General features: G+C 43.7%; 1 protein-coding gene across 1 annotated transcript in view; it reads right to left on the minus strand.

The window, feature by feature from the left end:
• UBE2E2 (ubiquitin conjugating enzyme E2 E2) overlaps window positions 1-14,347 on the minus strand; it is a 342,164-nt gene extending 327,817 nt beyond the window's left edge. Inside the window, exons 1-2 of the mRNA XM_073333493.2 lie at window positions 14,150-14,347; window positions 8,219-8,407 (exon numbers count right to left, since the gene is read on the minus strand). Coding sequence (XP_073189594.1) covers window positions 8,219-8,394 — 176 coding nt within the window. The 5' untranslated portion in view covers window positions 8,395-8,407; window positions 14,150-14,347. The remainder of the gene's footprint in view (window positions 1-8,218; window positions 8,408-14,149) is intronic.
• Between the last annotated feature and the right edge of the window lie 1,174 nt (window positions 14,348-15,521).

Genomic DNA, 15,521 nt, shown 5'->3' on the forward strand with positions numbered 1-15,521 from the left:
GTTTGTAGCCTAAGAAAGTAAACGAACCAGCCAAAAATAAAATGCTACCTCCTATATTAGTCCTAGTCTCATACCTTGGGGAAGATGTGCACACATGTGTGTGTATGAGGTTGGGGGGAAATTTACAAGATACTTCTGCACAGGGAGAGAAATTAAATATGTTTGATGATTCCAACTGCTAGAGAAGGTAAATACTTCACTATATTGTATATTTCAGTAGAAGGTATCTCAATGAAAAACCACGAATTAATTTTTCTTAACTGATATTTGGGAAAAGGTAATTCGAGAAATGCTAAAAATATCCACTAAAAAAAAGAAAATATGACAAGTTTAAGTGGCTCAACATACCAAACACTACCATTTTTTTTAAAAAAGTATTTGCCGGACATCTCTCCCCTTCTTCCCCCCACCTTTAAGTGTACTTGTTTTACCTTTATCCCCTCAAAAAAAGTTCCATATTTAAAATATCCTTTTTCCAGTTCAAAAATTATATAAAATGCAAATTTTTTAAGCAAAATGGGAAATTCCCTCATTTAGATCATGTGAACACTTAAGGAACATAGAAATCTCTTTCAGTTTTGTGGTCTATGGATTTTTCTCTCTGGCAAGTTGTACAGAATGGTTCTGAAAATGCACCACTTCTGGGACTACACTGCGGGGGGAGGGGGGGCGGGGAGATGAACGACGACTATTTTTTGGCCCGAGGGCCACATCTAAGAATAGAAATTGTATGGCAGGCCATGAACCCTCACAAAATTGGGGTTGAGGTGTGGGAGGGGGTCAGGGCTCTGGCTGAGGGTGCGAGCTCTGGGGTGGGGCCAGAAATGAGGAGTTCAGAGTGTGGAAGGAGGCTCTGGGCTGGGGGTGCAGGAGGGTGCTCTGGGCTGGGACAGAGGGCTTCGGAGGGTGGGAAAGGGATCAGGGCTGGGGCTGCAGACTCTGGGGTGGGGAGGAGAGATTTGGGGTGTAGGAGAGTGCTCCAGGCTGCGATTAAGGGTTTTGGAAAGCAGGAGGGGGATCAGTGGTGGGGTAGGGAGTTGGGGCATGAGGGGAGGCTCAGAGTGCATGCTCCTGGCAGCGCTTACCTCAAGCAGCTCCCAGAAGCAGCAGCATGTCCTTTCTGACTCCTATGCGGAGGTGCGGCCAGGCGGTTCTGCACGCTGCCCTGTCCAAAGGCCCACTCACGCAGCTCCCATTGGCCACAATTCTTGGCCACCAGGAGCTGCGGGGGCAGCACTTGGGGCAGGGACAACATGCAGAGTGGAGCACCCTGGCTGCTCTTACGCGTAGGAGATGGAGGGGGGCCATGCTGTTGCTTCTGGGAGCTATATGGAGCAGCCCCTGATCCTGCTGGAGCACCAGAGTGGGGCAAGCCCCAGACACCACTCCTCAGCGGGAGCTCAAGGGCCAGATTAAAACGGCTGGCAGGCCGTAGTTTGCCCACCCTTGGGCTAGAGCCTCACTTTGAACACATATATACAGCAGCTGACACTTCATCATATCATAAGGAGCATGAAACATCAAGAAGAGAATGAGAACGGACATTGCCCCATGTCCTAAACCACAAGTCTTCCATTTTCAGTATCCTTCCACATCTAAACTCCTCTCCCTTCTTTCCAGAAGGGAGAGGGGAAGTTGTGGATGTCTCTCCTGCCCTCACCTCATATCAGGCCCTAGTACAATGATTAGGGTCTTCAGGTTGATGTAGATAGATCTGATTCTTTAAAAGATGCAGTAGGATATACACAGGAATATTTGTCCATAATTGTATTAACTGCTATTTGTTTTGCTTTTTCTGGCCCCTAGACGATAAGCAGAAGCAAGAATTTCATTAGGGATGAGGTGGAGGGAAGAAGTCATAGTACCATGCACCTCTAGCCACAAAAATAAAACTGCATGCCACTTTGTATTTAAGTCCTGAACATGGGTTACTGTAGCAAGTGGTTGAAACATGAATACCGACTGCATTTGTATTTTATTGTTGAAATTGCATGTAAATGAGCAGATCGTGTCCCAAGAGTCCCTATACCGACTGTCTTCTCCATGTAGATCTCCTTTGCTAAACACCAGCCGTGACAGTGCTGCCACTGCCCTGCTGACCGTCTCCCTGGTGAGCGCCTTTCACAAACAGGCAATGAAGGGGAGACACACAATTCCTTGTTCAGGAAAAATCCCAGGGAGTTAGTAAAGGATATACAGACTCTAGCGGTATAATCTATTCTGCAGGGACCCTTCAATGGTGGGGAACCCTAGTAGCATGGCTTCAGTGGAGCTATACCACCTGGGCGTGTAGTGGATAATCCAGAGACAGCAGAGAGGCACAGGAACCAACACACAGATTGCTCAAGCCTCTGAAGGATCCCTCAGAAACCACATGGTTTCCTTCCTCCCCTTTGGCAACTATCCCCATGGATTTTGTTGCCAACAGATTTTCTGCCCAAATGTATTTATATTTAGCAATGCCAGCCTATAGAATAAAAAATGAAATTAGTACTATTATGTTACTACTTGACTGGTGAGAGAGAAGCATGCTCCAATAGTCAGAATCCAGGACTGGGCACCAGGAACACTCAATTTGCAAATGTCACACTGATGCTCCTTTTATGGTCTTAGACAATTCAACCTCTCTCTCCATGCTCCCCCATTTTACAGATGGGGGAAAATACTTATCTACCCTGAAAGGATCAGCTAATCTAGGACAAGCTTTTTCAAAATGAAAAGTGCCATCAAATATTATTAATAAATATGAGGCTGTGGGGAACTACTGCTGTAAGACTAGCAAGATTGCTTGCTGTCACTTGTAAAGTAAGGACTCTGTAGCATTTTTATGAGGAAAAGATTGAGGACTGAATACTCTAGAGGCACTCAGGTCTTACTATTTATTGGCATGCAGTCACTTTTCCTAGAAACTCATTTTGTTGCTTCCATTTTTCTGGGCTTTGTGCCTCCCTTCACATAAACATTAGGCAACCCAAAAACCCAGACTGGAGAAAATTTAGACCACATTTTAAAACAGGGCAAACCCTATTATGTATTTCACTCTTTCAAAAGTTGTGACAGAACAGGGTCCTTGGAAATTGAACTAAGAACAACAGTTTAAGGAGAACAGAATATATTAGGCACACTTATAAATGCCAACTTTAAAAAAAGTCATGAGTTGTTTTCCTTTTTCAGTATTTTGTCGGTCACTTGTGGCTTGTCAAGTACAATATTTGTTGCCAAATTTATTTAAAATACTATTCTATTATGGCACCCCTCTCTGTTATTTAGAAAGGTTATGGATAGCCCACTTCTCTATGGTTGTATTTCAACAAACAAGATATCCATGACTTAGTTTATGTTCCTAATGTTTTAATATCTTTCCAGGAGCAAAAGGCTACATAACTCAGTTTCATAAATTCACAGTTCAACACAAAAATTTGCAGACCAAAGACAAAATGACAGGTTTTAAACTAGCAACCTCAAGAGCCCAGCAGAATAATATTTTTATCTGTTAAGCTATTATGCTAACCAAGAACGGATACACTTGTCTCAATCCAAAGGTCGTGCTAAGATTTGCTATTTAAGATATAAGATGCCTCTCTTTTTAAGGACAGCAACTCAATTTCAGGTCTGAACTGTAATTATGATATGCAGTGAGTTTTTCAATCTTGACACGTTAGGTAAGTAAGGTTACTATTTAAGGTGACACACCTTGAGTAAGGCAAATCGAAGGAATGGTACACAATATGACATTTACTGTAAGCTATTACCTGTGTAGCAACTAACACTAGAAGTATTCACATTGAGGGACACAGCAATATGAAAGGTCGCAATAGCATTCTGCCTTTTTGATGCCATCTAAATCAGTACTTCCACTGATGCGAAAAGCAGAAAGCCTATATTTTTTTAAACAAAATCAGGCCTTAGTTACTGGTTAACATTCGGTCTAAGGAGGCAAAAGGCTACTTGAAATAAAACTCTGTTCTATCCAGGTACTTCTATCACACTAATAGCTATGGTTTCTGGGCATCTTAAGATGCCTTATCAGCTGACCCATATATCCCTAACTTATCACTCTTCTACTGGAACCACACAAAGAAACCCACTAAATTGGGGTGAGGAGAAAAGAGAGAAAGAAGGAAAAACAGAAATACAAGTCAACACAAAATGACGACAGAAGAAAACTCATCGAAGTAAGATGAGCATCCTATGACTGCAACATTTGCAATAAAATTAACCACCAAAAACTAAATTAAAAGAACATCGATAATGCTATACAAACTACAAAACTCAGGAATACAGGGAAGCACAAAATGCTTCACACTTCCCTCAAAATCAAGCCATTTTAGGGAGCATTAAATTGCTGAGATAGCACCCTACAGAGTATATATATTATAGAACACCTTGGAGCACATTTCACACGTAATTGAACATTTCCTTCTATTGATTTATATAAAACTAATATTGCTGAAGTGACCTTTATAAGTAAAATTTTAGAGTCAAATTTATAACCACAAGAAAATTCGTATTACAATTCTTTAGATTTTAATTCTAATCTGAGATACACAGGGTAATTACTCAGGATAACGTATCTAAAATAAGATTGCTACTACACTTCCACGTGCATGAACAGATTTTTCAAGTGTGTGACAATACATGGCTACCAAACTGAGATCAGAATGAAGCCTGCAGTCTGTAGACTATAATTTAGCACTTGGAATAAGACTAAACTCCAAGGTTGTATTAGTTTTCCAGTGCTGTCTAATAACTATAATGCATGTAAAAGCTGGATGCTTTAAATTATTCTACTATTTCAATTGTGTTGATTCCTGAATTATTTTAGAGTTATTAAAAACAGTTACTGGATGAAATTCTGTCCTCCATTATGCAAACATTATTGGGATTTTGGAGTAACAACTGGATTCAGTGGGGTTACATGTATGTAACGGAGCAGAAATTGGTTTCCGCAAAATATTTGTGCAGTCTTTCTTCACAATCAACTGGTAAAACTCACTATTATTTTTGAAGAGGTGAACATTTCAAGTGAACTGCTATACCTCTAATCCTGCAAGTAGTCCTATTAAGTTGTGTTTACAAAAACACACTGTAAGGCAGTGTTTTTCAAAGTTCAGGTCGCGACCCAGTACTGGGTCGCAGCATGTAAGGCACTGGGTCACCTTGCTCAGCACGCAGGGACTCGAGCATCTCTGGTCAGCACTGTCGACCGGGGCATTAAAAGTACTGTTGGCGGTGCTGCCCAGCTAATGCAGGCTAGTGTATACCTGTTCCAACACTGAGCTGTGCCCTGGAAGCGGGCAGCAGTGGGGCCACAGTGCTCCATGTGCTGCCCCACCCAAAACATTGGCTGGGAACCGGCCAATGGGTGTGGGGAGCCAATGGGGGCAGGGGATGCCTGCAGGCATGAGCTGCTTGCATGCCTCTGCCTAGGAGCCGGACCTGCTGCTGGCTGCTTCCGGGGCACAGCAGTCCATGGTGCGAGGACAGGTGGGAAGCCTGCCTCTGCACCCCGGCACCACCGCTGACCGGGAGCCACCAGAGGTAAGTCAGTGCCCCAACCCTGCACTCCAATCCCCTGCCACTGCCCTGAGACCCCCCCAAAACCCAGAGCCCCCAAACTCTTCATCCCTGGCCCCATCCTGAAGCCTGCACCCCCACCCCAGAGCCCTGACCCCCTCCCACACCCAACCCCCTCCTGCACTGCAACCCCATGCCCCAGCCCTGAGACCCCCCAAACCCAGAGCCTCTCCTGCACCCCAAACCCCTCATCCCCAGCCCCACCCCAGAGCCTGCACCCCAAGCCCAGAGCCCTGACCCCCTCCTGAACCCCAACCCCCTGCCCCAGCCCAGAATCCCCTCCCACACCATGAACCCTCATTCCCGGCCCCACTACGCAGCCCTCACAGCCACATCCCAACCCTCTTCCCCACCCGAGCCCCTCCCACACGCCAAACCCCTCATCCCCAGCTTCGTTGGCTGCGGGCACCACCGATTTTCTTCAACTGGGTCCCCAGAAAAAAAAGTTTGAAAACCACTGCTCTAAGGTGTTTGTCTTAAAATCTCATATTGAGAGGTAAGTACCTTTAAAATTTATTTTTATTCCAAGCGGTAAATAAAAAGGCAACAGAACCCTATTGGAGTTTACTTTCTTCCCCATATTCTTAAAACATTCCAACTGATTTTCACATATGTTTCAAACAGCCACCTTATCAAGCTAAGAACTTGTATATTAAATTTTCAGCCTAAATAATTCATAAGTGGAGTTACAAGCCCCTGAAAATGGGGTTTGGATAAGAAAGTAGAAACAACTTTAACTGAAGTGACTCTGAAGTTACCAATGTTGATAAGACTAACATCTAAATAAGTCTCTTACTACTTGACAGAATTATTAAACTATACATTTATTTAAACATATCCAAACAATTTTAAGAAGCATAGTTCTTGGAAAACATTTCAACTTTCAGATTCATAATTTTTTTTTAATATTACTATACATGTAAAACTGCTGTTTTACAGTCTGATTGGCAAACATATCTGTCTGCAATTGGAATAATTAGTTTCAGCAGAAACCACAAGCAGATATGATTAAATTTTAAAAGGTTTAAGTAATTTTATCACTGCTAAATGCATGTTAATAAGAGCTCTAAGCTTTGAAGATACAAAACCAAGAATAATAGCGCAACTTCTGACATATCATTAATTTTTTAATACAGTAGTATCCACAGGCCCCAGCCGGAATCATGGTATCATTGTGCTGGGCTCTGTACAAACACAGGAATATGCAGACCCTATTCTAAAGTGGCTACAAGACACAACAAGTTGATGTCACAATAGGAGATATGTGAGCACAGGCAAGGTTAGAAGCAGTAGCAACTACAAAGACCAGGTATTTGCACAATTTGACAGTTCTAAGTTATTGACAGTCATTCTTCTCCCTTTAGTTATAAAATATAAAAAAGTTAGATATTAGTAATCCCCACTGATCCTCTGCCAACTGATAATGGCTAGATAATCTTCTGTAAGCACCATGGTAGAAGCGGACCTTGAGGAAAGTTTTGAAAGGCGGGGAGGGAAGTGGGCATTGGCGCCACAGACTACATAAAGGAAGATTATCCTTGAATAAAATGAAAGCCTGAAGATACACAGGGAAGTGGACAAAATGAGTAATCAATACTGGCATCACTGGCAGGATGGAGAGTGACTCATGAAGATACCAGAGTGGATACGTAGGGAGGTTTAGATCTGTGAGGCTGGTACAAATAAATTATATACTATCAAGTAAAGGTAAAGTAAAAATGTATGAATTAAAATGTACACACACTAGTATTTGCAGCCTATGAATATTTACACACCATATTTACAAGAAACACTAAATGAACACAATGGGGGCCTGATTCTCCTCTCCTTTATACTAGTTTTACAACAGTAACTCCTAATTTAGACTGGTGTAAATTAGTGAAGAATCAGGCTCAGAGTTCTGCATGAGTTAGGTCTGCACATTTGGGTTCTATATAAAAACTCTTAAAATTGTTTTGTATTTGGGTTCCCTCTAATAGGTTTTGAACATTGCTGCCTAAAGTAATGCTGATGTGACAGGGCTACACTGTTAATGCAGGCTTCCTTTGCACAATCCATGCATGCCAATGATCCAGTGACTGATGTGACAGAGTGGGGTCACTTAAATAGCTATTCGCCAAATCTACTATTCCTCTCAGGAATGGGAAAAAAAAACAAAAACAGAATTAAAACATACCACAGTTTAATGTAATGAAACAAAAACATTTGTTCATTCCATCGTTTCTGACTTGACCATCTGGGAGAAGAAAATGCAGTACCTTGTAGTGATAGGTATTACAGTACTCTCCTAGCATGCTGAATTACTGACTTGTCTGAAATGTTTATGGTTAATTAACTCTAAGTTACACTGACAAGTTTCTCTCTCTCACACACACTTCATAAGAATACAAAAAACTGTCCAAGTTATACTAAGAATAAAACAGTGTCAGTTTCTATCATGCAAGCTAATATTAAACCCATGTGAAAACAAACGAGTCTGTCAAAAAATAATTTTTTTTTTTTAAAAAGTAGCAGCAGCATACAGGTCACATTGCAACCCCAATCAAAGAACTAATGTACAAATTCAATCATATTGTAATTACATTAAGAAAATGAATTAGGCTGATGCCCATCCAAAAAAAAGCTACGAAGAGCAGGATACCTTTTAGCACTAGTTGATAGTTTAGCAGCTGTTTTGCTGGAGATCTTGCCCTCCTTTTTCTTGGGTTGAACCTGCTCCCTTTCTTGCTCTTGCTGAACACCCTCACGTTGATCTCCATCAGAGCTTCCTCCACTAGTACTTGGGCTATCATCAACTCTTTGCCCTTCAGTGGACATTTTAGACTCTGGGCTAAAAAACACAAAGACGAGTAAGGAGTCTTTTCTTAAAATGTCTGATAACTTTAGTAACAATACTATGCTTTTTTTTTTTAACTAGAGATATACAGGGTGAAGAAATTACTTGCATAATACTGTACTCTATACTGCAGTATTGAAGAATCTAGCCACAAACGTCTATACAGTAACTCAAAAGATAGTCATTTTACATCAACTACAAAGTATACAACAAAATACGAAAAACCCTTTTACATATATAAAAAAATATCTAAAGGGAGATGCCCAGAATAAATGTTAAGTGGAAAACAAAACCAAATGAATAAGACAATCAATCCAGGGTTAATGGAGTGGATAGCTCAAGGGATTGGTGATGGGATGAAGCGTTTTTCACCTCTAGGACACTGGTTCAAATCAGGCCCCTTTTGTTAGTAACTGGCAGTCATTACTATTTTAAGACTATTCATTAGCCCACAGGTAAAAAGTCTAGGCTAACCAACTCCCAGTGGATGGGTTTCTACTTCATAGAATTCACATTTTGGTTGGCACACTTGATAGAGAAAGTTCCATTTCTATGTCCTTTTAAGCCTAACCTATCTTTCATAGCTAGAGATGATACTCCCACACCAGGGAGTAAGCACATTGGTGGCGAAACGCAAGGAAATCTGTACTGCTGAAGCCTGTTTGTGATCAGAGGACATCAGACAAAGCTGTCAATGAACACTCGTCACCAAGAAGTCTAACTTTATTATCTCAGTATATTTTATATGCCTAGTTCTCACACTTGTAATATTTAGCTATATTCTTCTTTTCTTCCTTCACTTTAATAATTGCATTTCTTCAACTATAGACTGTTTAAATTAAAATGGTTGTAGTTAATATTATGACTTCTCTAACTGTTGTAAATAAGGCTTTTTCTTAGGGGTTAGATCTAAGATTGCCAAATGCGGTGGCAACGATTGCTGACTGAATCTATTAGAAACCTGAAGCAATACTAGAAGGTCCTTCTTTACCTCAGTGACACCACTATGTTCTCTTTGTGATATTTCATTAAAAACAACTTTAATAGCACATAGGGCCAACTTTTGCTCAGTTACATCTGTGCAACCTACATGAATTCAGTGGAATTGTAATGATGTAATTAACATCAGAATCTGACCTGCAGTGCACAATGAGGTTTATGTTCAATATTGTTTTAGTCTGTGAACTGTGTCTCATTTATCCTTTTAGCCATATACAGAAACCATACGCAGAACACCAGTTACAGAAAACTGTACATCTCAGTTATAATATGCTGCAATATTCTCTCAAGAGCCTAAACCAGGATTCCAGACTGACTCTAAAACAGCAGCTCTCAAACTGTGGGTCAGGACCCCAAAGTGACTCCAACCCCATTTTAAAGGGGTCACAAGAGTTGGCATTAGACTTGCTAGGGCCAAAGCCGAAGCCTGTGCCCCACCGCCCAGAGCCGAAACCTGAGGGCTTTAGCCCTGAGTGGCAGGGCTCAGGTTACAGGCCACCTCCCCACGCCTGTGGCTGAAGCCCTCAAACTTTGCCCCCACCACCCAGGGCAGTGGAGCTCGGGCAGGCTCAGGCTTCGGTCCCCCCTCCAGTAATTGATGTAGTAATCTGTTGTCAGAAGGGGGCTGCACTGCAATGAAGTTTGAGAACCCCTGCTCTAAAAAATATGTAAAATGTGCGATAATTTGCTTATATAACCAACTAAAAGTTTATTAATAGTTTGTAACCGAACATTAGGATGGAAATCTTCTACCCAGACAGTATTCCCAATACATATATGGAAAGAGGGCAGTGGAAAGAAGAAAAAACTTCAGTGACACTGAGGTGGCGTTGGAAGAAAGAAAAAAAAAAAGCAAACAAAGAACCAAAAATTGTGATAGTTGCCTACTGAAAAGAAAAATTTTCTGCAGTTAGGAGCATTACCAAAATCTTAAATTTATCAAAAATATTATATACTTTACTTAAATAATGGCCTCCAATGGGGGCCCGATACTGCAAATGATTATTCATGTGAATAAATCCTAATCACTTTCATATGAAATAAGTCCCTTTGCTTAATTTATATGACTGTTTATCAAAACAGTGATGTTTGGAGGGGTGGGGTTCAGAGTTCTTAAAGAGAACCACAGTTGATGATGATGGCAGCTAGAATAGATTAGTCTTAATCAGTATGAGCTCTTTTTTTTATTATGAAAATGATTATATTGTACAGAGTTAGTGCATTTAAGAATGGAAAATGATGCATTATTTGACTTCTATAGTTAACAGTAAACAATTCTTTTATTTCTTAAATTTTTCCCACAGCAGAGACATAACATTGTCTTTTCCATATTTCACATTTTACACAGATTAATCTTTAGGTATCTACATCCCAGCTGTCAAATCTTAAGGGAGAAAAATAAAGCTTTAAGTTAATAAACACAAGCTACTATATATACTGATAGTTTCAAGATTGAGTTACAATTATTAAATGAGACAAGGTGGGCAAAGTGATCTCTTTTATTGGACCAACTTCTGCTGGTGAGAAACAAGCTAAAAGAAATTAGCTCACCCACCTTGTCTCGCCAATATCCTGGGACCAATATTGCTACAACTACACTGCATACAACTATTAAATGCACATTTTAACTTTGCAGCTACATATAGTTATATTTTCTGTTTCTATTCAGAGGTAAAACAATCTTATATTGCCTTAAAACACTTGAGATATTCTTTATTTGCTCTGTAAGTTTGGATATTGATCTTCCATTAACATTTAATTTTAGAATGAGAGGATTATCCACACAACATATGTATACTTTAAACTGTTGGGGGGGAGGAAGGGGGAAATCAGCAACATCTTTTAATGAAGCTTATGTCCACAGAAGGTCTGCTGTGGAAGATTCTGCTATAAATATTACTATTATCCAAGAACTACTGCACTCACTTCATGAGTTCAGGTTACTACCCAACAGATATATGCAGAAACAGTAGCCCATAATGTATAATTATTGTAACAAGTAATGCCAGCTTTTACAACATGAAAATGTTTAAATCTGTCATTTGATGTCTGGCTATTTTCTTATTTCACTCTCAGAGGCAAATATTTTCTTTACTCTCCCTTTTATTTCATTTAAATAAAAATCAAGTTATATTTTATTTAAGGATTGAAAGCTAAATTTAACCTCGATAAAAGAATATTTAAAAGGGTCTGTGAAGTCAGACTTTCAAATATGTGGCCAAAATAAGAAAAACGAACAATAAGAGAGTGGAAAAATCAACAGGGGAATGACATTGTGGGAAAACATTTTAGTGCAGTTACACAAACACACACACAAAATATTTCTTGAAGCCAAATATCCCCAAGTCTCGTCTCAGTGCAAAGAGAAAAGAAAGACTGTGTCCAATTCTCTGGACTGCTAAATTATGTCACATTCAAAATTTAAACCCTCTGCTGCCCTTTTGCTGAGAGAACTGGATGGAGGGAACAGAAGGGGGATTAAAAGTATTTCCCTGAACACACCATGATTCTTCGGAGACCATTGTATCAAACCTCTTCTATAAATTTTAAGTCAAACATGTTCAAGAGAACCTACTTCTTTCATTTATCGCATGCTTCCCCACCCCCCACCCACAAACAAACCAACAGTAGCAACTAGGGAAAGAGATCCTGGCAATGTGCAGATAGGTCCTGAGGGCAGCAGAGCCAGTGATGAAGTCTTTCTAAAGCTGCCTTAATTCCTATAAGCAAAGATAAATTGAACTTTTCTGCTGGGTCCACGAAAAGCAGCAGCAGGAGCAGACACCTCACTTGATCTTCATTAGAAATCATAAAGGGCGAAAAGATCAGAACATTACAGGAGAGAAAACAGGAGGAGTCCGATTTCTAGCCAACCAGGCCAGTGTCTATGGTTGAGAGAGGGACCCAGAAAGAAATAAAAAGCTGCTGCAGCAGCAGCTCTAGACTGAAACACATGGGCGCACACCCACCCCCCTTGCCTATTTTCCTGCTGCCTGGAGGGGGAGGGGGAGGCACATGTCATAGAGACACAATGTGCAATAATTATGCAGTACTAGAAGACAGCAGTAGACTGAAACGGACACTTTTCAAAATGACATTTATCCTGCACTTTCCAGATACTTTGTGTGGAGGAGGAAAGGGGTAGGGAGAAGGCGGAAAGAGAGGCTGGAAGGAAAAGGATTAGGGGTGAGAAATAGGTGACAGTGGATGATAGAAGAAGACATTGTAAGGAAGGCATAGGGGTCATATGAGGAAGAGATGGGGGGGTTGGGCAAAAAGAGCTAAGGGATTAATTTACTCCTGTCATCATGCAGTGGGGTGGTTTAGATCCCTCTCTGCTGAAGAGGGGGCTGTTGCATAGGGTAGAATTCCTTACTTCTGTTTGCCAATTCCCATCCTTATGTATTTCTAGAAGGGGGCGGGGTGCTCCCCATCCCACTCCTTGGGGGCAAGGGGTTATAATTGTGAGAACTGGGAGATAAGGAAATAATGTGGGAAGAAATTATTTGACTCCTCTATGTGTTTGTGCATGAGTGCAAAGAGAGGATAAGGGGAGTTTAAGAACAAGGTACTAAGGAGAGGGAAGGGTATTTCTAGGGGATAGAAGGGCAATGGAGAGGAGAGCAAAAGATACAGAAGTGGGGATATAGGGATAATAAGAGGGGCAAAAGAAAGTGCCTTTGCCTGTGTGTGGGAGTATTGTAGGGGATAGTGAAGGAGGTATTGCTAGAGGATGCAGGTGTTATTGTAGAAAGATTTGGAGAGGAGGCATTTCTAGGACCCTGGGAGAGGAACAGAGGCAGGAGGAGTGGGTGGAAAAGGGGAATTGATGGGGTTAGGTCAGCGGGACATGGTGGGGAAGAGGGTGACAGGGGGTAGATGGAGCGATTGCAGTGAGATGTGGTGGGATGTCAGAGGGCAGGTGGATGGGGTAGCAGTGATAGAGGGGACATGAGGGGTTTGGGGAACTGTGGGATGGATATAGCTGGGGCAGAGGACATGGAGATGCATAGACAGAGTTGGCTAGGGAACACAGCGATGGACAGATAAATGGGGCAGGAGATATGGTAAGGGTGGGAGAACAGAGAGAGGGTAGGGAGGATGTATGGATCTGTGCGGCTATGGTTGGGGGACCTGGGGATGGATGGATGGGGCAGATGGATGGGCTGAGGAGAGGTGGCAAGGACATAAGGAAGGATGGGACTATAGAAAGGGGCTGGGGTGGGGAGCCAAAGGGAGCAGGGGGACAAGTTGTGCTGGGTAGCAGGGGAGGTAGAGAGATGGGCTAGCAGGGAGGTAGTGGTGGAGGAAGAGGAACTGGGCAGAGGGCAGGAGGAGGTTGGGGGGCAGGCAGTGCCAGAGAAGTAGAGGAATGGAGTGGGGATCAGCAGAGGGATGTGGGGGTGGCAGGCAGTGCCAGGAGAGTAGAGGAATGGGACAGGGGGTTGGGGAGAGGGGGAGAGAGCTTTATGCTGGAGGGGCAGACAGTGCTGGGGGCAGCTGGATGTGGGGGGGTGTAAGGTGATGGGGGCAGGTATTGCTGGGGATAAAAGGGATGGGTGTGGGGGCAGGAGGGTACAAGGGAACAGGCGATGCCCTGGGTGGGGTGCGGCGGGAGAGGGACGGGGCAGCAGGCAGTGCTGGGGGGGGGGGTAGAGGAATGAGGCGGGGGGGCAGAGACAGCAGGGGGATGGGGGCAGGCGGTGCTGGGGGGGAATAGGGAGGGGGAGTCGTTACCTGCGGGCGCAGGGCTAGGGCTGGTGCCGGCTCAGGCTACGGGCGGGGCGCGGCGCGGCGCGGCGGGCGGCCCGGCTCGGGCCAGGCGAGGGGTGGGGGCTACGTGCTACCCCCTCGGCTCCTGCTGCCGCCGCCGCTGCCCGAAGAGAAGTGAAGCTGCCGCCGCGCGCACCCGACCCCGCCGCGCGCGCGCACCCGACAGCCAATGAGCCCGGACCTCGCGGGTCGGGGGAGGAGCGGGCCCGCGCGCACGTTCTCAGAGGGGGAGGAGAAAATGACAAGCGAGCGGGCGCGGGGGTGGAGGGGTCTGGCGGGAGCGCGCGTTAAAGGGAAACACCGGTGGGAGCGCTGGGGTGAGGAAAGTGAATCGGGTGCGAGAGGTGGGCGGTGGGGGAGCTGGGTGCCGTGGGGCGGGGTTAGGTGTGGGGGAGCTGGGTGCCGTGGGGGTTAGGTGCGGGGGAACTGGGGGGGGGTATCTGTGTGTGTGTGGGGGGGGGGGTATGTGTAGGGGAGCTGGGTGCCCAGCTGTGTGTGTGTGTGTGTGTGTGTGTAGGTGGGGAGGGGGAGTTATGTGTAGGGGAGTTAGATACATGGGGGATTACGTTTAGTTAAGGTGGTTGCATTGGGGTTATGTATGGACATCGCTGGGCTGACCACCGGGATGGATGAAAGGAGGGGCTAGGTCTGGTGGAAGCTGGGTGCTGAGAGGGCTAAGGTGGGTACATTCCAGGTTTAAATACAAGGTGAGGGAGGGCATAGGAGGCAAGGATCTGCCCTAGGTCAGACCGGTGGTCTCTGGAGAGTTTCATCATCCTAGAGGGAGATTTGGAATTTCCCCTTCTGCTTTTTTTTTTTTTTTTAACTATTATTACATATTGTAATAAGTTCCAGAGGCCCCAATCAGGATCAGTACTCCATGGTGCTGGTTGTTTTGCAAACACATAATAAAAGGCCAGACGCCCAAAGAAGTCAGGGTGTAAATGAAAACAAGATGAAGCAGAGGTGCAGCACACAAAGGAGGACAGTAGGACAGAGGAAGTAGGAGAGGGAGAAGGATGACCATAGCAAAAGCACATGGGAATGCAGATTAACGGTCTTTCTTCTGCTTCTTTGTCCCCTCTGATTTTCTCCCTCTCCTCTTCTCCTCACTTCTCTCATCCTGCCAGTGAGAGCTGCACATTTCTATAGTGCCAGCCCACCACCTCCTTCCATCAGTCCAACTCCTGTTTCTGCCTCAAACACATAGCCAGAGAGGGAAGCCAAATGCCAATCAGGGAGCAAGACCAGAGTAAAGAACTCCCTGATGGATGCTTACATGCTCACACTGGTGGTATGTTTCAGAAGTGAGGGACAAGAATGGAATAGTAATGTG

Source organism: Lepidochelys kempii, chromosome 2 (genome assembly GCF_965140285.1).
Source record: "Lepidochelys kempii isolate rLepKem1 chromosome 2, rLepKem1.hap1, whole genome shotgun sequence".
Taxonomy (NCBI): Eukaryota; Metazoa; Chordata; order Testudines; family Cheloniidae; genus Lepidochelys; species Lepidochelys kempii.